We start from the raw sequence: 26,822 nt of genomic DNA on the forward strand, positions 1-26,822 counted from the left end.
ATTTTAAAGTGTTCCCAAGTAATTTCTGATGTAGTTCATCTGCATACTGGCAGAAAGTACCTGTATAAATGACTTTCTTGAAATGGTTAAATGGAGAAGCAGCCTAGAAGGTACACAAATCATATAGTGTCAGCTGTCAGATTCAGAGATTTTAAAGGCTGGTAAGGTCTTCACTGATCATCTTACCTCTTCCTGTTCATGGTAATAACCTTGTTCTACCTAGGCTTAGAAGATTAGGGAAGGAGCAGCACCTTTGATTTCCTGTGTTTGAGGCTTCTGTTAACCTAAATTCTTCTTCAGGAGTTTTAAGCCATTTAGTCTACTTTAGTCTGCAGGCTAAATATGAACTATTAACATTGTGTCTTAGACCTTATTTTATGCTAAACAATCTTACTGTTAGTCTTTGTGCTTAAGAGAAGAGCCCAAGTGTCAGGTTCCCTGAACTGGACATAATGGGGCCTGATTGGTATAAAGTATTATATAATTTTGCTATTGACCACAATGTTAGTCACTTAGAGAAAGTAGTGAATGTAGTAATAGTGTTTGTTTTCTCTCATCACAACCCTAGGGTACCAGGTACAAGGTGAGTTGGGGATGGTGGGAGATAATGAGTTTTCTGGGTTGCATACAAGTAATCTGGGTGCTTGGGACTATATCCCCTGCCGTTGAGCTGTGCACATAGCCTAGAGTGGGTATTGGCTGAATTTGAGGAATATGCTGACAGTTACATGCCAAAGGGGTTTCTCTTCCTTGTTGCAGTGTCAGAAGATGGAGAAGGCATCATCTTGCCCTCCATCATTGCCCCTTCCTCTTTGGCCTCAGAGAAAGTGGACTTCAGTAGTTCCTCTGACTCAGAATCTGAGATGGGACCTCAGGAAGCAGCACAGGCAGAATCCGATGATGGAAAGCTGACCCTCCCTTTGGCCGGGATTATGCAGCATGATGCCACCAAGCTGTTGCCGAGTGTTACAGAACTTTTTCCAGAGTTTCGGCCTGGAAAGGTACTTTGTGTGGAGAATGCCCATGATGCAAACCACTGACCCTTTTCCAAATCCTGAGTTCTATTGTTAAGGTGCTGAATATAGAATGGATAAATGTCTAAGGGTTTCCTTATTCAATGATGTCACTGGCTACTTAAGAACTGTGTCTTTTTAAAAAATATATACATTGATATTAAATGTGATTTATACTGTTCCTGTTGGAAATTGTCCTATGGTCTTAGTTTGAATTAGTCCAAACTATTTTAAGGGATGCTTCCTTTACTTTTGGGGTAGATGTTAAAAATCCAAATGCAGCTCCCCTTGATACCTCCCCAGCAGTTCAAAAGATCCTTTAAAAGAGTTTTCAGGGCTGGCACTGTGGCTCACTTGGTTAATCCTCCGCCTACGGCACCAGCATCCCATATGGGCAACAGGTTCTAGTCCCGGTTGCTCTTGTTCCAGTCCAGCTCTCTGCTGTGGCCCGGGAAGGCAGTGGAGGATGGCCCAGGTGCTTGGGCCCCTGCACCTGCATGAGAGACCAGGAAGAAGCACCTGGCTCCTGGCTTCGGATCGGCGCAGCGTGCCGGCCATAGTAGCCATTCTGTGTCTTTCTCTCATTGTCTAACTCTGCCTGTTCAATTAAAAAAAAAGTTTTAAGGCCCACATGCTGCTGCTTTCATATCTGACATTTGAATCTTTGACACACAGTAATGTGTTCTGTATTCCAGGTGTTACGCTTCCTTCGTCTTTTTGGACCAGGGAAGAATGTCCCATCTGTTTGGCGGAGTGCTCGGAGAAAAAGGAAAAAAAAGCACCGGGAGCTGATACAGGAAGAGCAGAACCAGGAGACGGAGTGCTCAGTAGAATCAGAAGTTGACCAGAAGTGTCTGTGGGACTATGACTATGCTCCACCACCACCTCCAGAGCAGTGTCTTTCTGATGATGAAGTAGGCAAAATAGAGACTTGGGAGTAAGGCTTTAACAAGGGAAACAAATGAGTTCTCCCTAGCTTATGTCAAAATTGGAAGTAACCTTAGCAGGCAGAGGTCTGTGCTAATTATCAGTGAGTAATCAACGATTTTACCCCAGTGACTGTCCTTTCCCTATTGTAATAGGAAAGTATAGGGTGGAGGTGGCCAGGGGGTTGGGGGAGGTGCAGGGAGGAGGTCAGATGGTAATGCACTGTTGAATAGGAAGGTTTGAATGACAGGCAGAATGCTTATATTCTGATGCCAGGTAAAGATTCCTGTTTAAGAATCTTTCTTGTGCCTCTCCTAAGTTCCCCTTCCTGACTGTTAGTTCCCTGTAGCCTTAGGACATCTGGGATTGGGAAATCTGTCTCCCCCCCTCTACTACTTTGTTCTGTTACAGATCACAATGATGGCTCCTGTGGAGTCCAAGTTTTCCCAGTCAACTGGAGATATAGATAAAGTGACAGATACCAAACCAAGAGTGGCTGAGTGGCGTTATGGACCTGCTCGACTGTGGTATGATATGCTGGGTGTCCCTGAAGATGGCAGTGGATTTGACTATGGCTTCAAATTGAGAAAGACTGAACATGAACCTGTAATCAAATGTAGAGTGATGGAGGTGAGCAACACTGAACACTGATACATAACAAAGAAAGTATACCCAGGGCTATATACTGCTTTTACTAACTTTTCAGCTGGGGAGATACTGGAGAGGGTTTCTTTGATAGGAGATTTAGGTGCCTGAATCTTTTGTGTGCTGTGGTATGGTGTGTATCATCCTGGTAAGTGGGACCCAGTCAAGGCATTTTGTAGTGAGTTCTGTTCTAGCCCAGGTAGGAGTGGGAAGAGGCAGATAGAACCACTTATGAAGTGCCTGCTGTGTCTCTGATGTGGAATTTGGAGTGGGAACTTTTACCAATGACCAATCAGGGGTTTGTTATTCCTTTCCTACTTGTACAGGACTTTAGAAAACTTGAGGAAATCAATGGCACTGATCTTCTGGCTGATGAAAACTTCCTGATGGTGACACAGCTGCATTGGGAGGATGATATCATCTGGGATGGGGAAGATGTCAAACACAAAGGGACAAAACCTCAGCGTGCAAGCTTGGCAGGCTGGCTTCCTTCCAGCATGACTAGGAATGCCATGGCTTACAATGTTCAGCAAGGTGTGTTTCTGTGTCTGGTGTGTCTGGCACACTACCCTTCATCTCAGTTATCCTAAGTAGGGTTAGCTATGAGGTTTTGGGCTGCTGAGTGATAGTGAAATGTTTTTTATCTGAGCCCTGATTGCAGTCCGTAGTAATTTTTTAACCCCATTAATAATTTAGGATGGAGTCTGGTTTCTTATTAGAAAATGTGAAAGCCAATTTGAAGTTAACTTTTTTAAAGATTTATTTATCTTTCAGGGCTGGTTCACTCTCCATATGGCCACAATGACTAGGGCTGAGCTAGGCCAAAGCCAGGATCCAGGAGCTTCATCCAGTTCTCCCATGTGGGTGGCAGAGACCCAAGTGCTTGGGCCATCTTTTACTGTTTCCCCAGACCATTAGCAGGGAGCTGGATCAAAAGTGGAGCAGCCAGGACACAAACCAGCACCCACATGGGATTCTGGCATCACATGTGGAGGCTTTATCTGTTAACACCACAATGCTGGCCCCTGAAAACGTTGTAAACTTTGTAATTCTTAGATTTTGTTTTATTCCTCCTTAAATAGGTTAGAAAGTGCCATTCTTAATGTAGAAAACTTTGAAAATATAGTACAATGTCCTAAAGAAAATCACTGATAATCTATCTAGAGATTGTCAACTGTTAACGTTTTTGGTATATTTTCTTTTCAGTCTTCTGTCTTTTCTGTTTGTAGTTGAGCTCATTTTTTTTTTTTTTTTGACAGGCAGAGTGGATAGTGAGAGAGACAGAGAGAAAGGTCTTCCTTTGCCGTTGGTTCACCCTCCCATGGCCGCCACAGCTGGCGCACTGCGGCTGGCGCACCGCGCTGATCTGAAGGCAGGAGCCAGGTGCTTCTTCCTGGTCTCCCATGCGGGTGCAGGGCCCAAGCACTTGGGCCATCCTCCACTGCACTCCCGGGCCACAGCAGAGAGCTGGCCTGGAAGAGGGGCAACCGGGAAAGAATCCGGCGCCCCGACCGGGACTAGAACCTGGTGTGTTGGTGCCGCAAGGCGGAGGATTAGCCTAGTGAGCCGCGGCGCCGGTCTTGAGCTCATTCTGTATGTACAGTTTTGTGTACTTTTAAAAATATTTTTCTGTCAAAGTTCTTCATAAAAATGTTATGGGAAACTTACTGGATAACAATAAGATATGAAAGAGTGTATTTGATATACCATTTGTAAAAGTAGAATAAGAAGTGGACTATATGAGCATAGAAAGCTGACTGAAAAGATTTTGAATGTTTTCATCATAAAGAAATGTTAAATGAGGAGATATGTTTATTTTAATTGGACATTACATATTTTGTACAAGTCCAGAAACATCTCATGGAAATACATAAAAAAGTACAATTTTTTTATGCATCAGTTAAAAATAAATGTAAAAAATAAATAGTTTTTTACTATGTAAATATTTTATTGGTTACATGGTATATTATATGACTATTTCATAATTTTTTATGCCGAAAGTCATACTACTATTTATTGTTAGCTTATTTTCCATATCATTTGTTACCATAATTTAACCAGTCCCTTGTTAAACATTTAGACTGTTTAAAGTCTGACTACTGTGTACAATATTGTGTCCTAGTTTTCTCTGCAACATTTCTTTTTAAAGTGAAAGCTACTCTATGTCCCGTAGGTTCCTGTTCAGTGGCTACGTGGTAGCATTTAGTCTTTTTTTTTTTTTTTTTTTGCTAGACTCTTGATTGAAAGGGACTTAAATGTTTTGTCATTATTTCTGTCTTCTGTTTTTGCTAGGTTTTGCAGCTACTCTGGATGATGACAAACCTTGGTACTCCATTTTTCCCATTGACAATGAGGATTTGGTGTATGGACGCTGGGAGGACAATATCATTTGGGATGCTCAGGCCATGCCCCGGCTGTTAGAGCCTCCTGTTTTGACACTTGACCCCAATGATGAGAACCTCATTTTGGGTATGTTATTTGCAGAAGCCAGTATTCTTTTCCACCTTTGACAGCTTGCTTTTAATGTTAAAGGGCAGAAAGGAACCAAAAGGATTAGAGGTCAAAACTGGAAACTTCTAGGTAGCAATTTGACAGGGAGTTGTGGCTGTTGCCTTCTAGTATTTGTGTATTTTTTAGGGAGATTTTATGTAAAATGTTGGAAAGTTGACCTTTTTTAAGATTTATTTATTTATTTGAAAGAGTTACACAGAAAGAGAAGGAGAGGCAGAGAGAGAGAGGTCTTCCATCTGCTGGTTCACTCCCCAATTGACCTCAATGGCTGGAGCTGCGCCGATCCGAAGCCAGGAGCCAGGAGCTTCTTCCGGGTCTCCCATGTGCGTGCAGGGGCCCAAGGACTTGGGCCATCTTCTACTGCTTTCCCAGGCCATAGCAGAGAGCTGGATCAGAAGCGGAGCAGCTAGGACTCGAACTGGCATCCATATGGGATGCTGGCACTGCAGGCGGTGACTTTACCCACTATGCCACAGCACCGGCCCCAGAAAGTTGACTTTTGTGATATCAAGAATGTAGTTCGTTCAGCTGGAGTGAATCAAGGTCTGGGGTGGGATAAAAGATCTCTGAAAAGCAGCTGCAGGTACATCATTAAGGAATGTGAATCTCAGGGACAGTAATTCCAGAGTGATTTTGTTTCATCAGAGATTCCTGATGAGAAGGAAGAGGCTACCTCTAATTCCCCCTCCAAGGAGAGTAAGAAAGAATCATCTCTGAAGAAGAGCCGGATTCTCCTAGGAAAGACTGGAGTCATCAAGGAGGAACCACAGCAGGTCTGTGAAGGGAGGTAGGGCTTGGTGTTTAGAGCAAAGAAAGATAAGAAGTGTAGTCTAACTTAGGTTTATTTGATGATCTATCATTAGAACATGTCTCAGCCAGAAGTGAAAGATCCATGGAATCTCTCCAATGATGAGTATTACTATCCCAAACAACAGGGTCTTCGAGGCACCTTTGGAGGGAATATTATCCAGGTATAGAAAGCGTCTTTTCTTTGGTGGAGGGGAACACACAGCATTGTTCTGATGGAGGATATGGGTGAATTTTGCTTAGGCTGGAGTTAGTGTTTAATTGTAGCCTTTCTATTTTCTGTTTTAGCACTCAATTCCCGCTGTGGAATTACGGCAGCCATTCTTTCCCACCCATATGGGGCCCATCAAACTACGGCAGTTCCATCGCCCACCTCTGAAAAAGTACTCCTTTGGGGCACTGTCTCAGCCAGGTCCCCATTCAGTCCAGCCTTTGCTGAAGCACATCAAAAAGAAGGCCAAGGTATAATTGAATCCTGGTTAGAAAAAAAAAGTTATAGAGGATACTTGGTTACAAATTTGAGCAATGTATTAGATTTCAAATGATTTGTTTTCTTAGATGTGATAGAATGTTATTTTGGTTATTTAGGAGAATATCCTTATTAGGAGATATATATGAAAATACTTAAAGGTGAAGTGTTAACAGTGAATGCAGCTTTCAAATATGGTTCAGCAAAATCTATAGAAATGTAGTTACAAATAAAGCATGTGGCAAAATATAATCTGTTAGATCTGAGGATGAGTTAATAGATGTCGATAGTACTTTTCTTTCAACTTTATGACATTTTTCATAATGAAATTGAAAAATAACAAGGTAAGATCTTCGTTGGTGTGTTTAATTTAACCCTGGTTGAAGGACATGTATATTTGTTTATTGTACTGCCAGGAGCTGGACTGTATTTTTTTTGTTGTTGTTCTGAACAGATGAGAGAACAAGAGAGGCAAGCATCAGGTGGTGGAGAGATGTTTTTTATGCGCACACCTCAGGACCTCACAGGCAAAGATGGAGATCTCATTCTTGCAGAATACAGTGAGGAAAATGGACCCTTAATGATGCAAGTTGGTATGGCAACCAAGATAAAAAACTACTATAAACGGGTGAGTCTCTGCTAAAAAAAAAAAAGTGTTATTAATATAGCTGTAGTTAGACAGCTAGCAACAATCTATGAGTATGTGTTTTTTCTTTGTTATATTTTTATTAAAAGGTAGAGGGGAAGAGACAGACACAAAGCTCCCCTCCTCTGGTTCACTCCTTAAACACCCACCATGATCAAGACTAAGACAGGCTGAAGCTAGGAGCCTAGAACTCAGTCCTTATCTCCAAGTGGGTGGCAGGGACCTAAGTACTTGAACCATTACCTGCTGCTTCCCAGAATAGGAAGATGGAATCAGGAGCTGGACCCAGGGATTGAACCCTGGCACTCCTACACGGGACACGGATGTATTAACCACTGGACCAAATCAAATGCCAATCCCTATTTTGTTTCTTTTTATACTATAAATTTCTTTTTTTAAGATTTATTTATTTATTTATTTGAAAGACTTATACAGAGAGAGAAGGAGAGTCAGAGAGAGAGAGAGAGAGAGAGATCTCTTCTATCTGCTGGTTCACTCCCCATTTGGCTGCAATGGCTGGAGCTGCCCCAATCTGAAGTCAGGAGCCAAGAGCTTCTTCCAGGTCTCCCAAGGGGGTGCAGGGGCCCAAGGACTTGGGCCATCTTCTACTGCTTTCCCAGGCCAAAGCAGAGAGCTGGATTGGAAGAGGAACAGCCGGGACTTGAACCAGTGCCCACATGGGATGCCAGCACTGCAGCTGGCAGCTTTACCCACTATGCCACAGCGCCGGCCCCAACTATAAATTTCTTGGAAGAAAAGAGTGGCACTTTTTTCTTTTTGCAGTTAATAATATTAGTAGGTGCTATGCTTATGGAATATTTTGTGTAGGCTTATTGATGGTATTCTGTGGTAATAACTGGGTCTGCTGTGTTTCTCATAGAAACCTGGAAAAGATCCTGGAGCCCCAGATTGTAAATATGGGGAAACCGTTTATTGCCATACATCTCCTTTCCTGGGCTCTCTCCATCCTGGCCAGTTACTTCAGGTGAGAAATTCTTTCTTGTTTTTACTTTATCTTAAGAAAATTGACAGGTGAGTAGCTAGGTCAGCCTAGAAAGAACTAACTCTAGTTGATTCAGATACTATTCATATTATCAAGTATGAGGAAGATAAGTATAATCAAAAATGTTTCTTAGAAAATCTTTTAAAATGGGCCCCAAGATGTATGTTATTCTTAGGGTAAACATAAAATAAGTTTTTTTAAAAAGATTTTATTTATTTATTTGAGAAGTAGAGTTACAGACAGAGGGAGAGAAAGAGAGAAAGGTCTTGCATCCGTTGGTTCACTGCCCAAATGGCTACAACTGCTGGAGCTGGGCCGACCTGATCCAAAGACAGGAGCCAGGAGCTTATCTGGGTCTCCAATGTGGGTGCAGGGCCGCAAGCCCTTGGGCCATTTTTTACTGCTTTCCAGACCATAGCAGAGAGCTGAATTGGAAGAGGAGCAGCCAGGACACAAACCAGCTCTTAGATGGGATGCCGGAACCACAGGCAGAGACTTAGTCTACTATACCACAGTGCCAGCCCCAAAATAGTTTTCTTTTTTTAAAAGATTGTTTGTTTATTTGAAAGGCAGGATGACAGAGATAGAAGGAGATAGCACACTTCCATCCACTGGCTTATTCCCCAAATGCCTGGAACAGCTGGGGTTGGGCCAGGCCAAAGCCAGGAACCCAGAACTCCATCTGGCCCTTCATCTTCTGCTCTCCCAGGTGCATTAGCAGAAAGCTGTGTTGGAAGTAAAGAAGCTGAGACTTGAAACAGGCACTGATAACGGGATGCAGGCACCCCAAGTGATGGCTTAACCCAATGAGCTACAAAGTCTGCACCCTCCCCTACTCTTGCACCTACTTTATTCCACTATCACTATTGCTTACCCTCCTAAAGCATCTGAGAAGCCTACTTTTACCTTTCTGCTTTATCAAAGTTAAACTAAAATACTTTAAAATGTATACAAAAATGCAAAATAACTAATTCCATTTTAATAAACATACTTGATATAATAATAATAGGATAAAACGAAAGATGTTCAATGACTTCTGTTCCATTTTAAAGTCACCTTATTGAAATCAATAGTTGTACATCTAGTAAGTCTACCAGTGGAGCTCTGCACCACTAGTGTGTATATTTTCTTTCAAAGATTTTATTTATTTATTTGAAAGTCAGAGTTACATAGAGGAGAAGCAGAGAGAGAGAGAGAGAGAGAGAGGTCTTCCATCTGCTGGTTCACTTCCCAGTTGGCCTCAATGGCTGGAGCTGCGCCGATCTGAAGCCAGGAGCCAGGAGCTTCTTCTGGGTTTCCCATGTGGGTGCAGGAGCCCAAGGACTTGGGCCATCTTCCACTGCTTTCCCAGGCCATAGCAGAGAGCTGGATCAGAAGTGGAGCAGCCAGGCCGGCGCCGTGGCTCAATAGGCTAATCCTCCACCTTGCGGCGCCGGCACACCGGGTTCTAGTCCCGGTCGGGGCGCCGGATTCTGTCCCGGTTGCCCCTCTTCCAGGCCAGCTCTCTGCTATGGCCAGGGAGTGCAGTGGAGGATGGCCCAGGTGCTTGGGCCCTGCACCCCATGGGAGACCAGGAAAAGCACCTGGATCCTGGCTCCTGCCATCGGATCAGCGCGGTGCGCCGGCTGCAGCGGCGGCCATTGGAGGGTGAACCAACGGCAAAAGGAAGACCTTTCTCTCTGTCTCTCTCTCTCACTGTCCACTCTGCCTGTCAAAAAAAAAAAAAAAAAAAAAGAAGTGGAGCAGCCAGGTCTCGAACCAGCATCCATATGGGATGCCGGCGCTTCAGGCCAGGGTGTTCATCCACTGTGCCATAGCGCTGGCCCTAATGTGTGTATATTTTAATTTGTCCATTTGGATATCTCTTCCATTTTGGTGATTGGCCAGAATAGCAGTCTGCATCATGAAGGTGCGAGTTGGCTTCTTAGGATTATCAGTTAAAGGAACGTGTATCCAGCCACTTGGTTCCGTCATTTCTAGTTGCCAAATTTCTTGAAGGTTGTGAAAATTATTTGCTATCCTGACTGAGATCTTCTTTTTCTTTTTCTTTTCTTTCTTCCCTTTTGTTTTGTTTTGTTTTGGACAGAGTGGACAGTGAGAGAGAGACAGAGAGAAAGGTCTTCCTTTACCGTTGGTTCACCCTCTAATGGCCGCCACAGCTGACGCGCTGTGGCCGGCGCACCATGCTGATCCGAAGCCAGGAGCCAGGAGCTTCTCCTGGTCTCCTATGCGGGTGCAGGGCCCAAGCACTTGGGCCATCCTCCACTACCCTCCCGGCCCACAGCAGAGAGCTGGACTGGAAGAGGAGCAATCGGGACAGAATCGAGCGCCCCAACTGGGACTAGAACCCGGTGTGCCGGCACCGCAGGTGGAGGATTAGCCTATTGAGCCGCAGCGCCGGCCAAGTTTTTTTTTTTTTTTTAAGATAAATTTATATATTTGAAATAGTTACACAGAGAGGAGAGGCAGAGAGAGAAAGGTCTTCCATCTGCTGGTTTATTCCCCAACTGGCTGCAATAGCCAGAGCTGTGCCGATCCAAAGCCAGGAGCAAGGAGCTTCTTCTGGGTCTGCCACATGGGTGCAGGGGCCTAAGGACTTGGGCCATCTTCCACTGCTTTCTCAGGCCATAGCAGAGAGCTGGAAGGGAAGTGGAGCAGCCGGGACTCGAACCCGCGCCTGTGTGGGATGTCGGCACTACAGGTGGCATCTTTACTCACTATGCCACAGTGCCGGCACCTCCAGTAAGTTTCAAGATTATCATCTCATAAGTGATCCACTCCAAATCCCAGTTTGCAAGATGATAGCAAACAGCTTGTTACCTCATTTCCCATACTGTCGCAGTCCTTTCCATAGGTTATGTACCAAGAGGCATCTGGTATTGTTGTTTTTGAAATACTTGCTTCCACAAGTGTTGGGCCACAACTCGCGTTCTCAGGACCTCCTGCAGCTCTTTCCTGCTCTCTTTTTGTGATTTCCTTACCTGATTGAGTTTTGCTTTTATTTTAATTAATTAACTGATTTATTCAACAGATATTTTAATTTCACCTGTTAGAAGAGGCTATGCTGGAGTTAAGGGTAGTAGTAAAGAACTTGTTAGTTTATAAAAGTATCTGGGTTCTAAGGTAGTAGCTTAGTTTATAAACTGATTTTCATAACAATCCTGTGAGGCATAAGCATTTTAAGTATGGAGCATTTTGTAGACAAAATTAAGCCCAGAAATTTAAAATAATTTTTCTGACAACATACAGTAAATGAATCTAAATTTTGAATTTTTTCTACTAATTCTAAAAGAGATAGTGGCTATAAAGTTTGTCTATTCCCATTTGATATTCCAGATTTATTTATTTTACTAGGTAAAGACTTGAGATGGAAGAAGGAAGACAGAGAGCAGCTTACTTTTCCTTTTTCATTAGTTGACTGAGCTTCCTGGAATTCTTTGTTTATAATTGTTTTGTTTCTTACTTTTATTAGGCATTTGAGAACAACCTTTTTCGTGCTCCAATTTATCTTCATAAGATGCCAGAAACTGACTTCCTGATCATTCGAACGAGACAGGGTTACTATATTCGGGAATTAGTGGATATTTTTGTGGTTGGCCAGCAGTGCCCCTTGTTTGAAGTTCCTGGACCTAACTCCAAAAGGGCCAATACGCATATTCGAGACTTTCTACAGGTAAGAATGGGAGCACAAGTGGAGTGCGGGGTCAGGAGGTTGGAATGCACATGAAAAGGGATTTGGGGGCACATCAGGACAGATGTAAACACATTGGAGCTTACGGAAAGGGACCGTGGCCAGGTCTTTCATCGTTTACTGTGCTCAAGAAAATACATTTGGTTTGTTGGGCAGGTTTTTATATACCGCCTCTTCTGGAAAAGTAAAGATCGACCACGGCGAATCCGAATGGAAGATATAAAAAAAGCCTTTCCTTCCCATTCAGAAAGCAGCATCCGGAAGAGGCTAAAACTCTGTGCCGACTTCAAACGCACAGGTCATTATTTGTGACTAGTTACATGTGTCTCTTTGTCTTTCTAAGAAAGGAATTTTGATGGTTTTCAGTTCAAGGATAAATATACAGTTAATAAAATAGAATTTGATGGCCATGAATAGCAAATATTCTAACTATGGAGGCTCAGATTGCTTTTCTGATATTGTTGCCAGGAAATTCAATGTGATTTTTAGATGTCTTAATGTAGGAAACCCAGTAGCAAGTGTTTTCTTGGCCAGATAGTCACACTAACTGTGGCTAAACCTATTACCATCAAGGGCATTCCTTGGTTTGGTATTGGTTTGCTGTTTTTGTTGCTGTTGCTGTTGCTGTTGCTGTTGCTGTTGATGAATGTCAGGGCCTTTGGAATTCAGAATGGTCTCTCTGTATCTTTTCCAGGGATGGACTCAAATTGGTGGGTGCTGAAGTCTGATTTTCGTTTACCAACCGAAGAGGAGATTAGAGCTATGGTGTCACCAGAGCAGTGCTGTGCTTATTATAGCATGATAGCTGCAGAGCAGCGACTGAAGGTGATCACCTTCTTCTGAGGCACTGCATGTGCCCGTGGGTTTTGTTTTGTTTTGTTTTCAGAGAGATGGGAGAAGACTGTGCCTAGCTTAGAGATGAGGGTTGCTAGGTGATAACAATTGCTAAAAATTCCAAACTGTATTAGGTACTTTCTGTGTGTATCAATTCTGGAGAGATCTACAGTGTAGCTGTATATCAGTAAGAAGGTGTAATGAGGGACTTTGGACATACTGATTTGCTTTGAAAATGGTTGCTGGTCCATTTGGGTGGTGACTTCAATTTCTTCTTTGCAAGACAAGCATGTAAGCATGGAAAGTACTTGTCAGCCTTTCAGGTGAGCAGAGATGATGATGATGCTGGATGTGTGTATAGAGGCATGGTATCCTTTTTTTTTTTTGACAGGCAGAGTTAGAGAGAGAGAGAAAGGTCTTCCTTTTTCCGTTGGTTCACCCCCCAAATGGCTGCTATGGCTGGCGCGTTGCGGCTGGTGCGTTGCACCGATCGGAAGTCAGGAGGCAGGTGCTTTCTCCTGGTCTCCCATGCAGGTGCAGGGCCCAAGCACTTGGGCCATCCTCCACTGCCTTCCCGGGCCACAGCCGAGAGCTGGACTGGAAGAGGAGCAACCGGGACAGAATCCGGCACCCCAACTGGGACTAGAACCCAGGGTGCCGGTGCCTCAGGCAGAGGATTAGCCTAGTGAGCCGTGGCGCCAGCCGGCATGGTATCCTTTAAGGCTAAAATAGGAACGATCCAACTGGAACGGGACAACAGAGCTCTGTTCCGCTGAGTTAATATGATGCATCTCTGATGAGCTTCCTTATGGACCTGAATTATTTGTGTGTCAGTAAACTCCTTGGAACGTGATAATATGTTTTCTAACAGCTTAAAGGATGTACAGTGGTGAGAGATACATTGAAGACTTCACAGAATCTATTCTCTGCAAAATATGCTTTGCTGTTCTGCACTTGGTATTCATTAAAACTTGTGCTTTGTGTTTTTCAAATGACTGGTTTATGTATGAATTTGTCCTCTTTCAGGATGCTGGCTATGGAGAGAAGTCTTTTTTTGCTCCAGAGGAAGAAAATGAGGAAGATTTCCAGATGAAGATTGATGATGAAGTAAGGCTTTACACTAATCTTGCTAGTATGTCTCAGTTATCCTTTTGAAAGACTAACTTACTGAAAGGCAGATCAACAGAGAGAGGAAAAGATGGATCTTCCATCTCCAGTTTACTCCTCAAATAGTTGCAACAGCTAGGGTTAGTCCATTCTGAAGCCCGGAGCCAGGAACTATATCCTCATCTCCCACATGAGTAGCCAGGGACCCAAGTAGTTAAGCCAACTTCTGATGCTTTCCCATGCTGTTTAAGCTGGATTGGAAGCAGAGTAGCCAAGTCAGGACCCAAACTGGCAGTCTGGTTTGGGATGCCAGCATTACAAGCAGTGGCTTAACCTGCTGTATCACAGTGCCAAGCCCCTCATTTATCCTTTTTAAAGAAGCAGCTTTATTGAGATCAAAGTGAGAAAATTGAAATAGAAGCCACATATTTCAAGTGTACTATTTGTTAAGGTTTGATGGATGTTTATATCTGTGAAGTCTGTGTAACAAGATAACGAGCAGGCCTGTCACCCCTGAAAGTTTTCTTTGTGGCCCTTTGAAACCTTTTTTTCTTGCCTCCTCTTTTCCTTCCATCTTCTCTGTCCCCTGACAACTCTTAATCCGCTTTCTGTCAATACAGATTTCTTTGCATTTTCTAGAATTTTAGGTCAATGAAATGATAAATACTTAAAAAACTGTGGTTAAGAATGTGTAATGTAAAATTTAGTATCTCAATCCTTAAGTATACTTTTTAAAAATATTTATTTATTTTATTTGAAAGGTAAAGTTACAGAGAGGCAGAGAGAGAAAGAGAGGTCTTCCATCCGCTGATTCACTCCCAAATGGCCACAATGGCTGGAGCTGGGCCAATCTGAACCAGGAGCTTCCTCTGGGTCTCCCACGCTGGTGCAGGGGCCTGAGGACTTGGGCCATCTTTACTGCTTTCCCAGGCCATAGCAGAGAGCTGGATTGGAAGTAGAGCATCGGGACTTGAACTGGTGCCCATATTTGATGCCGGCATTGCAGGCAGCGCCATTACCCACTATGCCACAGTATCGGCCCTGAAGTGTACTGTTTAGTTCATTAGTGTCAAGTACATTCACAACATTATTTTGCAACCAAGGACCAGAACAAACCCCGCTCTGATTTTCCTTTCCCCTCAGCCCCTACAGCCACCGTTTTGTTTTCTGTTTCTGTGAGTTTGACTATTACAGGTAGTTCATAATTGCTCATGTAAGTGGATTCAGAGTATTTGTCTTTTTGTGACTGATGCATTGTCCTCAGTAAATAGCATGATGTCCTCAAGGTTTATCTATGTTATGGCATGTGCCAGTTTCCTTCATTTTTAAGGCCAAGTAGTGGTCCATTGTAGGCAAATACCGCATTTTGTTTATTCATCCACTGATGAACATTGTGTTACTTCCATCTGTTGGCTATTCTGAATAGCACTGTTGGGAATGTGGGTATACAAATAACTCAAGACTATTTTTTTCAGTTCTTTTTATATATAGACCAAGAAATAGCAATCTATTTGTTGGATTGTAAAGTAATTCTTTAAATTTTTTATGGAACTACCATACTACTTTTTTCTTTCTTTTTAAAGATTTGTTTATTTATTTGAAAGAGTTACAGAGAGGGATCTTCCATCTGCTGGTTCACTCCCCAAATGGCTGCAAAGACGGGGACTGGGCCAGACTGAAACCCAGGGCCTGGAACTCCATCTGTGTCTCTGACATGGGTGGCAGGGGCCCAAGTACTCGGGTCATATTCCACTGCTTTCCCAGGCACATTAGCAGGGAGCTAGATTGGAAGTGGAGCAGCCGGGACTTGAACTGGCACTCATATGAAATGCAGGCATCATAGACAGTACCACAACACTGGTACCCACTATACTGTCTTCCGTAACAGTTGTACTACTCACTATACATTCCCACCAGCAACGTGTAAGTAAGTGTTCCAGTTTCTCTACGTCCTCAACAACACTTGTTATTTTCCATTTTTTCATCATAGCTATCCCAATGTATGTGAAATGGTGTCTCATGACTTTGATTTGCATTTCCCTAATAGCTAATAATGTTGAGCATCTTTTCATGTGCTTGTTGACTGTATGTCTTCTTTGAGAAAGTGTTCAAATCTTTTGTCCATTTAAAAGAATTTTTTAATTTATTTATTTGAAAGGCAGAGAGACAGAGATCTTCCATCATGCTGGTCCACTTCCAAATGTCTTCAACAGCCAGGACTGGGCCAGGCTAAAACCTGGAGCCCGGAACTCAATCTGGATCTCCCATGTGGGTGGCAGGGACTCAAGCACTTGAGCTGTCACCTGTTGCCTCCCATGTTCCTGCTCATTAGCAGGAAGTTGGATCAGAAGCGGATCCAGGAATTGAACCCAGGGACTCCTATATGGGATGCAGGCATCCCAGGCAGCGACCTAACTGCTGCATCAATTGCCCACCCCTGCCCATTTTTCAGGTGGGTGAGGTTTTTTTGGTTGAATTGTAGGAATTCTTTATATATTCTGGATATTAATTGCTTATCAGATAAATGATACATTTTTCCCTTTTTGTTAAGTTGCTTTTTCACTGTGTATTGAGTCTTTTGATATACAGAGGTTGTAATTTTAACATGGTTCACTTTGTCTTTGCTTTTGTTTGTACTTTTGGTGTTATATTCAAAGAATCGTTATCAAATCCAATGTCATAAAGCTTTTCTCCTAAGAATATTACAGGTTTAGATCTTTGATCCATTTTTAGTTAATTGTCATATATGTTATTGTATGGGTCTTAACTTTTTACTTTGACTTGTAGATACTCAAGTTTCTCAGCATCACATTCATTCAGGTTGTGTGTATTGATCATTTGTTTCTTTCTGTAGTGTTCTATCATATGGATTTGCCCCAGTTTGTTTAATAATTTTTTGAAGAACATTTTAGTTGATCCCAGTTTTTGGCTGTTAGAAATAAGACAATTTTATATTTATGTGTAATCATGCTAGGAGTCTGTGTGTATAAATCTTGATATGAACATATATTTCTTTTCTCTTGGGTAAATACCTAAAAGTGGTATTACTAAGTCACCTGGTCACTCTTTATTTAACTTTTTGAAGAACTGCCAGACTGTTCTGCACAGTGGCTGCACTGACTTTCATTCCTACCAGCAATATAGGAGAGTTCCAATTTCTCTGTATCTTCACCAACACTTGTTACCCTCACCTCATTTTTTTTATTATGGACATCCAAGTGGCTGTGGTCTCTCATTGTAATTTTAATTTGTATTTTCCTGATGGCCAGGGTCTTCTCTTACTTGTTTATCACCCAGATTTCTTCTTTGGTGAAATATCTATCTTTATTGTCCAGTTTTGTTTTTAGTTACTTGCTTGTCTTCTTACTGAGTTTTGGGAGTTTTTTTAATGTTTTTTTTTTTTTTTAAGATTTATTTATTTGAGAAGCAGAGTTACAGAGAGAGAGAGAGAGAGCAAGTGAGCGAGAGAGCGAGCTGGGCCAGGCCTATCTAAAGGCAGGAGGCTAGAGCTTCCTCCGGGTCTTCCATGCTGGTTCAGGGGCCCAAGGACTTGGACCATCTTCTGTCTTTCCAGGCCATCAGTAGGGAGCTGGATCAGAAGTGGGGCATCCAGGACTCAAACCAGTGCCCATATGGGAGGCTGGCACTGCAGGCAGAGGCTCAGTCCACTATGCCACAGCATTGACCCCTGTGTTTTTCAGATATGAGTTATTTTTCAGGAATCTGGTTTATGAAGATTTTCTCCAAGTTTGTAGCTTGCCTTTTTTTTTAATTTTAAATTTATTTTATTTGAAAAGGCAGAGAGATCTTTGATCTGCTGGCTCACTACTCAAATGTCTTCAACAGCCAGAAATTCCATCCTGGTCTCCCACATGGATGGCAGGGGTCTAAGTGCCTGGCCCATCTTCTGCTGCCTTCTCAAGAGCATTAGGGAGATGAATTGGAAATGGAACATCTGGGACTGGAACCAGCACTCTGATACGGGATGCTGGATTCACAACTGGCAGCTAAACAACTGCTGTGCCACAGCACCAACTCTTGTGGCATGTCTTAATTGTATTAATAGTCTTGCGGAAAGCATAAGCCTGACTTGTCAGTATTCTCTTTTGTGAATTGTGATTTTGGTGTTGTGTCTAAGAAATATTTGTCTAACCCCAAATCACAAAGACTTTTCTCTTATGTTTTCTGCTTAAAATTTCATTGTTTTAGATCTCATATTTAGATCCATTTTCCATTAGTTTTATATTGGATACAAGGTATGAATTAAGGCTCATTTCTGCATACAAATTGCAAGTTATTCCAGCATTTTTTGTTAAAGAGCTGAAATGATGTTTTTTAAAAAAATTGAGTCCTATCACTCAGAAACTTTGGACTCCTAATTTCTTTTTTTTTTTTTTTTAAGATTTTTATTTGATAGGTAGAGACACAGGCAGTGAGAGGGAGAGATGGAAAGGTCTTCCATCCACTGATTTACTTCCCAGATGGTTGCAACGGCAGGAGTGTGATGATCTGAAGCCAGGAACCAGGCACTTCCTCTGGGTCTCCCACGTGGGTGCAGGGACCCAAGGGCTTTGAGCCATCTTCCACTGCTTTCCCAGGCCATAGCAGAGAGCTGGATCCGAAGAGAAGCAGCTGGGACACAAACTGGTGCCCAGATGGGATTCCGGCACTGCAGGCAGAGGCTTAGCCCACTACACCACAGTGCCAGCACCTCATCATTTCTTTTTGAAAAAAATTCTTAATGTGATTTATAAGGTTGTATATCATTTTTTGGTCTTGCATTTAATTCTAACTTCTTTCATCTCCATTGCCTGTCTTAAAATCTGAGCTCCAAGTATATTGAAGTTCATTTACTTCTCCGAATTTCTTTCTCTTGCCTCCCAGATTTTTTACAAAAGATTTATTTACTTCTTTGGAAGATTTACTGAGAGGGAAAGACAGAGAGATCGCCAACCTCTGGTTCACTCACCAGATGACCACAACCGCCAGGGTTGAGCCAGGCCAAAGTCAGGAGCTTCTTCCAGGTCACCCCTGTGGGTGGCAGGGGCCAAAGCACTTGGGCCATCTTACACTGCTTTTCCCAGGCCATTTCAGGGAGCTTGATAAGAAGTGGAGCAGTTGAGACTTAAACTGGCATCTCATATGGGATGCCAGCATCACAGGCAGTGGCTTTACTTGCTATGCCACAACTCTGATCCTTGCCTTCCAAATTTTTGCAACTGTTATTGTCTCTGCCTAGAATATTTTTTCTTCCCTCCTCTTTTATTACTTTCATTTTCAAATTGTATTCTCTTGGAAGCTTTCCCTGACTTTGGACCTCATTCCCACACTGGGTTCAGAATGGATGATGATCCTTCTTTATGTACATATAGTACCTTTAAATTTGTTATCATGGCATTGATCCCACAGTATTGAATTTAGTTGTCTATTTGTTTTTCTCTTGCTAAAAATGAGGTCCATGAGAAACTGGTGCCTGACATGTAGTAGGTACTGAATAAATATTTGATAAATGAGTGAATTGATTGTAAGAAACATCAAAAAATTAAGTCAGAGTGAATAAAGAAACATTGTACTACTCTCTTGAAGTTGGAATTAAAAATCAGTGGGTATCACAAGAATTTCAGAGGTTAAGAATTCTTTTGAAAATGAATAACCTTAAGAGTTGAATCTTGAGTAGCGAATTGACCATTTTCTAGCTAATCATGCATATTCTTTACTGGTTTTTATGGGTAAGCACATTTGCCTTTTGTCTTAATTCTCTGCTTTGTGAGGACAGTAGATAAAATTCAAGATCCCAGGAGAGTACAGACCTTTTTGGCCAAACCAGTTGCAGAGGTAGAATGGATTTTGATTTAGTGCTACTAGGGTTGGGACCATTGCTTTCAAAGCATGCAAATCATCTGGTTTGAGAATAATACTTCATTTTGAAGAAGTCATTTGAGTATTTGAACAGCCAACTGTAGTGATTACTCTGACTTTGTGGATCATGAGGGTGGGTACAAAGCTATTTTTGAGACTGCTTAGTGAAGCCCAAAGGACATGAAGCCACAGAGGTATCACTCAGTCTTCCTCATATTTCTCCTATCCTGGCTGAACTTTTGACTTCTATTTAATATCATTTAACTGTCATAGGAAAGAAGAGCTGAGTTTTGGCAGCCATATTTAAATATTAATCTTTGTAGCCAGTCTAAGAAACCATGTAATTGTTCATTGCGATTATTCTATCCTAGGCAGCGGCTAGACATAGAGCACTACTTTTCTATAGCCCTGAAAACCTTCTTCTGTACCTCAGGTTCGCACTGCTCCCTGGAATACCACTAGAGCATTCATTGCTGCTATGAAGGGCAAGTGTCTCCTGGAGGTCACTGGGGTGGCAGATCCCACAGGGTGTGGTGAAGGATTCTCCTATGTGAAGATTCCAAATAAACCAACACAGCAGAAGGTGAGATTGTCTGAATTTCTCAAAAAAAAAAAAAAAGAATCAAAGGAGGAAGAAATGCATGTTAAGGAGTAGAGATGCATGGAGTGGAGAGCTGGGGAAGTAGTTGAGGTGGCAGAATAACCTAGATGCTTAGGCTTCTTAAAGAGCCTAAGGATTCTTAAGACTCTAATCTGCTCGTTTAATGTAGGATGATAAGGAGCCTCAGCCAGTGAAGAAGACAGTGACAGGAACAGATGCAGACCTTCGTCGCCTTTCTCTGAAAAATGCCAAGCAACTTCTGCGTAAATTTGGTGTACCCGAGGAAGAGGTAGGTGTGGGAAAAGAAAATTTCAATGCTCTTGGAGGTTTAGAGAGGGAAAGGCTAGGAAGCAGATGTAAAGAACTATGTGGAGAATTTTTTTTGTAAATTGCAGTAGGCCACGTGGATACTTTTTCAGGAGTTGGCTTTCCTGGTGTTTTCTGTTTAGCCTGCTTTGGGATGATTTCATTTACTTATTTATCTATGTATTTGAAAGAGTTATGGTCCAGGGGAGGGAGAGAGAGAACTTCATCCACTAGTTAACTCTCCAAATGGCTGCAACAACCAGGGCTGGGCCAGGCTGAAGACAGGAACCAGGGGCTTTACCCAGATCTCCCACGTGGGTGCAGGGGCCCAAGCACTTGGGCTATCTTCTACTGCTTTCTCCGGGCCGTTACCAGGGAGCTGGATTGGAAGTAGAGCAGTCACAACTCAAACCAGCACCTATATGGGATGCCAGTGTCCCAGGCAGCGGCTTTACCCAGGATGATTTTTTTTTTTAATTTTATTTTCTCTATTTGAAAGGCAGAGTGACAGAAGGAGGAAGAGAGAGAGAGAGAGAGAGAGAGCGCTTCTATGCATTGGTTCACTCCTCAAATGGCTACAAAAGCCAGGGCTGAGCCAGGCTGAAGTTGAGAACTTCATCTGGGTCTCCCACATGAGTGGCAAGGACTCAAGTACTTGGATAATTTTCCACTGCTTTACTAGGCACATTAGCAGGGAGCTGGATTGGAAATGCAATAACCAGGACTTGAACTAGTACCCATATGGGATGCTGGCATTGCAAGTGGCTACTAACGTAACATGCAGCACCACAACAATGGATCCTTGGGATGATTTCTGTTGTTATTCCATCTCTAATTGTGTGCTATGGTTTGTGTTTTGAAATTTGTGAGTGATTTGTGTACATATATTTGTGTGTGTTTGTCTCCTAGATCAAAAAGTTGTCCCGCTGGGAAGTGATTGATGTGGTACGCACAATGTCAACAGAACAGGCTCGCTCTGGAGAGGGGCCCATGAGTAAATTTGCTCGCGGATCAAGGTTTTCTGTGGCTGAGCATCAAGAGCGTTACAAAGAGGAATGTCAGCGCATCTTTGACCTGCAGAACAAGTGTGTTGCTTTAACATTGCTAAAAATTCAAGCTGGAAAGGGAAGAAGTCACAGATTCTGCTTTTTTCTTTTTAAGATTTATTTATTTGAAAAATAGAGTTACAGAGAGAGGGGGAGAGACAGAGACAGCGCTTCCATCCGCTGATTTACTCCCCAAATGGCCACAGTGGGCCAAGGCTGGGCCAGACCAAAGCCAGGAGCCTGGAATTCCATCCAGGTCTCACACATGGTAGGGCAGGATCCCAAGCACTTGAGCCATCTTCTGTTGCTTTCCCAGGCCCATTAGCTGGGAGCTGAATCAGAAGTGGAGTAACCAGCACTTGAACTGATGCTCGTATGGGATGCTGGTGTTTCAGGTGGCAGCTTAACATACTATGCCACAACACTGGCCTCCCAGACACAGTTTTATAGTGAAGAGATAGATTGTCACCTAAAAATACCATGAGGTGGTCAGGTATCTTGAGATGTCAGGCTGAGTGTCATAATTTTTATAATGATACCACTAGAGTACCTGCTTCCTTCAAAGCAGCTTGGTAAAGATTTTGAATGGCAAGAAGTACTAAGCTTGAGCTATAAGGAAGTTCCATGGCAGCTCTTGGAACCTACTTTGGCCTAGGGCCAGAATAATGGTGACAAGTGGGCTGGCGCCATGGCTCAATAGGCTAATCCTCCGCCTGTGGCGCCGTCACACTGGGTTCTAGTCCCGGTTGGGGCGCCAGATTCTGTCCCAGTTGCCCCTCTTCCAGTCCAGCTCTCTGCTGTGGCCTGGGATGCAGTGGAGGATGGCCCAAGTGCTTGGGCCCTGCACCTGCATGGGAGACCAGGAGGAAGCACCTGGCTCCTGGCTTTGGATCAGCGCGGTGCGCTGCCCACAGCGTGCTGCCGCAAGCAGCCATTGGAGGGTGAACCAACAGTAAAGGAAGACCTTTCTATCTCTCTCTCTCACTGTCCACTCTGCCTGTCAAAAGAAAAATTAACAATAATGGTGACAAGTGATACAGTTCTTTTTTTTTTTTTTTTAAAGATTCATTTATTTACTTGAACGTTGGAGTTACACAGAGAGAGGAGAGGCAGAGAGAGAGAGAGAGAGAGGTCTTCCATCCACTGGTTCACTTCCCAATTTGCTGCAATGGCTGGAGCTGCGCTGATCCATAGCCAGGAGCCAGTAGCTTCCTCTTGGACTCCCATGTGGGTGCACGGCCCCAAGGACTTTGGCCATCTTATACTGCTTTCTCAGGCCATAGCAGAGAGCTGGATCAAAAGTAGAGAAGCCAGGACTTGAACCGGTGCCCATATGGGATGCTGGCACTACAGGTGACAGCTTTACCCACTATGCCACAGCGCCGGCCCCCACAGGGTTATTTTCTGAAGGCATAGTTGTGAGAAAATGGAAATATGATATTAAAAATGGTTAATGTACTGATTTGTTTCTCAAGTTCTCTCCAGGAATTCTCAAAGAGTTGTAGTTTTTTTTTTTTAAAGATTTATTTCGTTTATTTGAAAGTCAGAGTTACAGAGAGAGGTAGGGACAGAGAGACAGAGAGAGAGGTCCTCCATCCACTCGTTCACTCCCCAGATGGCCACAACAGCCAGAGCTGTGTGGATCCGAAGCCAGGAGCCAGGAGCTTCTTCCGGGTCTCCCACATGGGTGCAGGGGCCCAAGAACTGGGGCCATCTTCTGCTGCTATCCCAGGCCACAGCAGAGAGCTGGATCAGAAGAGAAGCAGCTGGGACTAGAACCGGTGCCCATATGGGATGTCGGCACTTCAGTGCAGGGCATTATCCCATTGCACCACAGCGCCAGCCCCAAGAGTTATAGGTGTTTTGTTTTTTTTTTTTTTTGGACAGATAGAGTGGACAGTGAGAGAGAGAGAGACAGAGAGAAAGGTCTTCCTTTTACCATTGGTTCACCCTCCAATGGCCGCGCACTGCGCTGATCTGAAGCCAGGAACCAGGTGCTTTTCCTGTTCTCCCATGCAGGTACAGGGCCCAGGGACCTGGGCCATCCTCCACTGCACTCCCTGGCCACAGCAGAGAGCTGGCCTGGAAGAGGGGCAACCGGGACAGAATCCGGCGCCCCGACCGGCACTAGAACCTGGTGTGCTGGCGCTGCAGGTGGAAGATTAGCCTAGTGAGCCATGGCACCGGCCCAAGAGTTATAGTTTTTTAAACTTGCCTTATTGCGGTCAGCGTTGTGGTGTTGTACAACAACTGAAGCTACTGCCTGTGATGCTGGCATTCCAGATGGTTGCCCAAATTGGTTCAAGTTCCAGCTGCTTTACTTCTGATCCGGCTCCCTACTGATGTGCTTGGGAAAGCAGCAGAAGATAGACCAAGTGCTTAGGCTCCTGCCACCCATGTGGCAGACCTGAATGGAGTTCCTGGATTCTGCCTTCGGCCTAGCCCAGCCTCCACCATTGTAGCCTTTTGGGAGGTGAATCAGTGGATGGAAGATCTCTCTCTGTTTCTCTTAACTCTGCCTTTCAATAAATAAAATAGGTCTTTAAAAATGAATAAACTTGCATTTTTGAATGCTTAGGAAAACATTACAAAGTTTTATTTTTTCATATTTATTTTTATTTATTTGAAAGAGTTGGAGAGACAGATCATTTATCTGTTGGTTCACTCTCCAAATGGCCACAACAGCAGGGGATAGGGGAGGTAGAAGCCAGGAGCTTCATTTGGGTTTCCCACATGGGTGCAGAGGTCCGAGCACTTGGGCCATCTTCCACCACTTTCCCAGGCACATTAATAGGGAGCTGGATCAGAAATAGAGCAGCCAGGTCTCAAACCAGCACCCATATGGAATGCCTGTATTTGAGGCAGCAATTTAACCTGCTTTGCCACAGTGCTGGCTCTTGTAAAGTTTTTCTTTTAAGGACCCCATACATTAATGGATTTTTTAAGATTTATTTACTTATTTATTTGAAAGTTTGGGTTACAGGGAGAGCAGGAGAGACAGAGTGAAGGAGAAAGGTCTTCCATCCACTGATTAATTCCCCAGATGGCCGCAATGGCCAGGCCTGAGCCAGGCCAAAACCAGGAGCTTCATCCAAGTCTTCCACATGGGTGTAGGAGCACAAGCACTTGGGCCATCTGCTGCTGCTTTCCCAGGCCATTAGCAAGGAGCTGGATTGAAAATAGAATAGCTGGCACTTGAACCGGCACCCATGTGAGATACTGGCATTCTCAGGTGGTGGTGGCTTTACCTGCTATGCCGTAACGCTAGTCCCCTGCATTAGTGGGTTTTGAATTTGCCTTTATAAGGTTGATTTTCCTATTTTCTTCTCTTGTCTGTAACCATATTTCTTCCTTTTTTTTTTTTTTGACAGGCAGAGTAGACAGAGAGACAGAGAGAAAGGTCTTCCTTTGCCGTTGGTTCACCCTCCAATGGCCGCTGCGGCCAGTGCGCTGCGGCCGGCGCACCGCGCTGATCTGATGGCAGGAGCCAGGTGCTTCTCCTGGTCTGCCATGCAGGTGCAGGGCCCAAGCACTTGGGCCATCCTCCACTGCACTCCCTGGCCACAGCAGAGAGCTGGACTGGAAGAGGGGCAACCGGGACAGAATCCGGTGCCCCGACCGGGACTAGAACCCGGTGTGCCAGCGCCGCAAGGTGGAGGATTAGCCTAGTGAGCCGCAGCGCCGGCCCTGTAACCATATTTCTTTAGCTCTTTCTATAATGTCATATTATTCCCCCAGTGTTTATTTTTTTTAAAGATTTATTTATTTGAAAGGCAGAGTTACAGAGAGGCAGAGAGAGAGAGAAAGAGGTCTTCCATCTTCTAGTTCACTCCCCAGATGGCCGCAACAGCCACAGCTGTGCCATTCTGAAGCCAGGAGCCTCTTCCAGGTCTCCCAAGTGGGTGCAGAGGCCCAAGGATCCAGGCTATCCTCTGCTGCTTTCCCAGGCCATAGCAGAGAGCTTGATTGGGAGCGGAGCAGCTAGGACTCGAACATGTGCCCATATAGGATGCTGGTAGTGCATGTGACGGTCCCATTTACCATGCCACAGTGCCAGCCCCCTGATGTTTATTTTTTGAAAGATTTATTTATTTGAAAGTTATATATGGAGAGGGAGAGATACAGAGATCTTCCATCTGCTGATTCACTACCCAGATGGTTGTAATGGCCACGGCTGGACTCAGCAGAAGCCAGGATCCTGGAGCCTAGAGCTTCATTTGGGTCTCCCACTAGGTGGTGGTAGTCCAAACACTGACCATCTTCATCCGTTTTTCTTGTTACCTGTTACTTGTTACCTGTTACCAGCTGGAACAGAAGTGGAGCAGCTGGGACTCAAACTGACGTCAGTATGGAATATTTGATGTCACAGGTAGCAGCTTTACCCACTTTGCCATTATGTCTGCTCTTGCCCTTGATGTTAATTTAACATTGTTTCTTTTTTAAGAGTTTTGTCATCAACTGAAGTCTTATCAACTGACACAGACAGCAGCTCCGCAGAAGACAGTGATTTTGAAGAAATGGGGAAGAACATTGAAAACATGTTACAGAACAAGAAAACCAGCTCTCAGCTATCACGTGAACGGGAGGAGCAGGAGCGGAAGGAATTGCAGCGGATGCTACTGGGTGAGGGTAGTTTCTTCACAGATGAAAAAGTGAAATTTTGAAAAGGAGCATAAATAACTTCAGAGCATAACTGAGGCAAAGCTGGAGGTAAAAGTAGTAGGGGATTAGTATTGATGAGGTAGAGAGATTCCTACAAACTGGACTGGGCTTATCTCTGAGGAATAAATTGAAGAGATGTTGGTAATCCACTACTGCCTCTGTCTGTGTCAGGTGCCTGGCCAAGCCAGGGCTATTGGTGCTGTACTTCAAATGAACTTTCTGGGAATTCATTCCAGAGGGTAAAGGTTAAAATGCAGAACCCGGGCCGGCGCCGCGGCTCACTAGGCTAATCCTCCGCCTAGCGGCGCCGGCACACCGGGTTCTAGTCCTGGTCGGGGCGCCGGATTCTGTCCCGGTTGCCCCTCTTCCAGGCCAGCTCTCTGCTGTGGCCAGGGAGTGCAGTGGAGGATGGCCCAGGTGCTTGGACCCTGCACCCCATGGGAGACCAGGAAAAGCACCTGGCTCCTGGCTCCTGCCATCGGATCAGCGCGGTGCGCCGGCTGCAGTGCGCCGGCCGCGGCGGCCATTGGAAGGTGAACCAACGGCAAAGGAAGACCTTTCTCTCTGTCTCTCTCTCTCTCACTGTCCACTCTGCCTGTCAAAAAAAAAAAAAATAATGCAGAACCCGTCAATGAGTGTAGAGAGTTGTCCTTAAGCCCTCTGAAATTACATGTAAAATTCAGTGCAAATGTGCA

At 44.0% G+C, this 26,822-nt stretch overlaps 1 protein-coding gene across 25 annotated transcripts in view; it reads left to right on the top strand.

The window, feature by feature from the left end:
• Positions 1–26,822, top strand: part of TAF1 (TATA-box binding protein associated factor 1) — a 115,244-nt gene that overhangs the window by 4,996 nt on the left and 83,426 nt on the right. For 12 of the 25 annotated variants that reach the window (XR_016228195.1, XR_016228196.1, XR_011385586.1 and 9 more), the window contains exons 5-22: positions 760–1,001; positions 1,709–1,927; positions 2,352–2,570; positions 2,912–3,119; positions 4,878–5,054; positions 5,742–5,869; positions 5,960–6,067; positions 6,192–6,365; positions 6,827–7,000; positions 7,899–8,003; positions 11,494–11,694; positions 11,869–12,010; positions 12,407–12,537; positions 13,573–13,653; positions 19,946–20,095; positions 20,283–20,402; positions 21,329–21,504; positions 25,910–26,088. Coding sequence is in view for 22 of the 25 variants with exons in the window: in XM_051827188.2 (XP_051683148.1) it covers positions 760–1,001; positions 1,709–1,927; positions 2,352–2,570; positions 2,912–3,119; positions 4,878–5,054; positions 5,742–5,869; positions 5,960–6,067; positions 6,192–6,365; positions 6,827–7,000; positions 7,899–8,003; positions 11,494–11,694; positions 11,869–12,010; positions 12,407–12,537; positions 13,573–13,653; positions 19,946–20,095; positions 20,283–20,402; positions 21,329–21,504; positions 25,910–26,088 (2,934 nt within the window). In the remaining 3 variants the exon portion in view is untranslated. Of the gene's footprint in view, positions 1–759; positions 1,002–1,708; positions 1,928–2,351; positions 2,571–2,911; positions 3,120–3,947; positions 3,969–4,045; positions 4,179–4,877; positions 5,055–5,741; positions 5,870–5,959; positions 6,068–6,191; positions 6,366–6,826; positions 7,001–7,898; positions 8,004–11,493; positions 11,695–11,868; positions 12,011–12,406; positions 12,538–13,572; positions 13,654–14,414; positions 15,721–15,811; positions 16,106–19,945; positions 20,096–20,282; positions 20,403–21,328; positions 21,505–25,909; positions 26,089–26,822 lie in introns of those variants that run through there. The other 13 variants (XM_051827191.2, XM_070067112.1, XM_089324620.1 and 10 more) reach the window with 7 other exon arrangements.

This window comes from Oryctolagus cuniculus, chromosome X (assembly GCF_051225735.1).
Source record: "Oryctolagus cuniculus isolate XC-2025 breed Fujian yellow rabbit chromosome X, ASM5122573v1, whole genome shotgun sequence".
NCBI lineage: Eukaryota > Metazoa > Chordata > Mammalia > Lagomorpha > Leporidae > Oryctolagus > Oryctolagus cuniculus.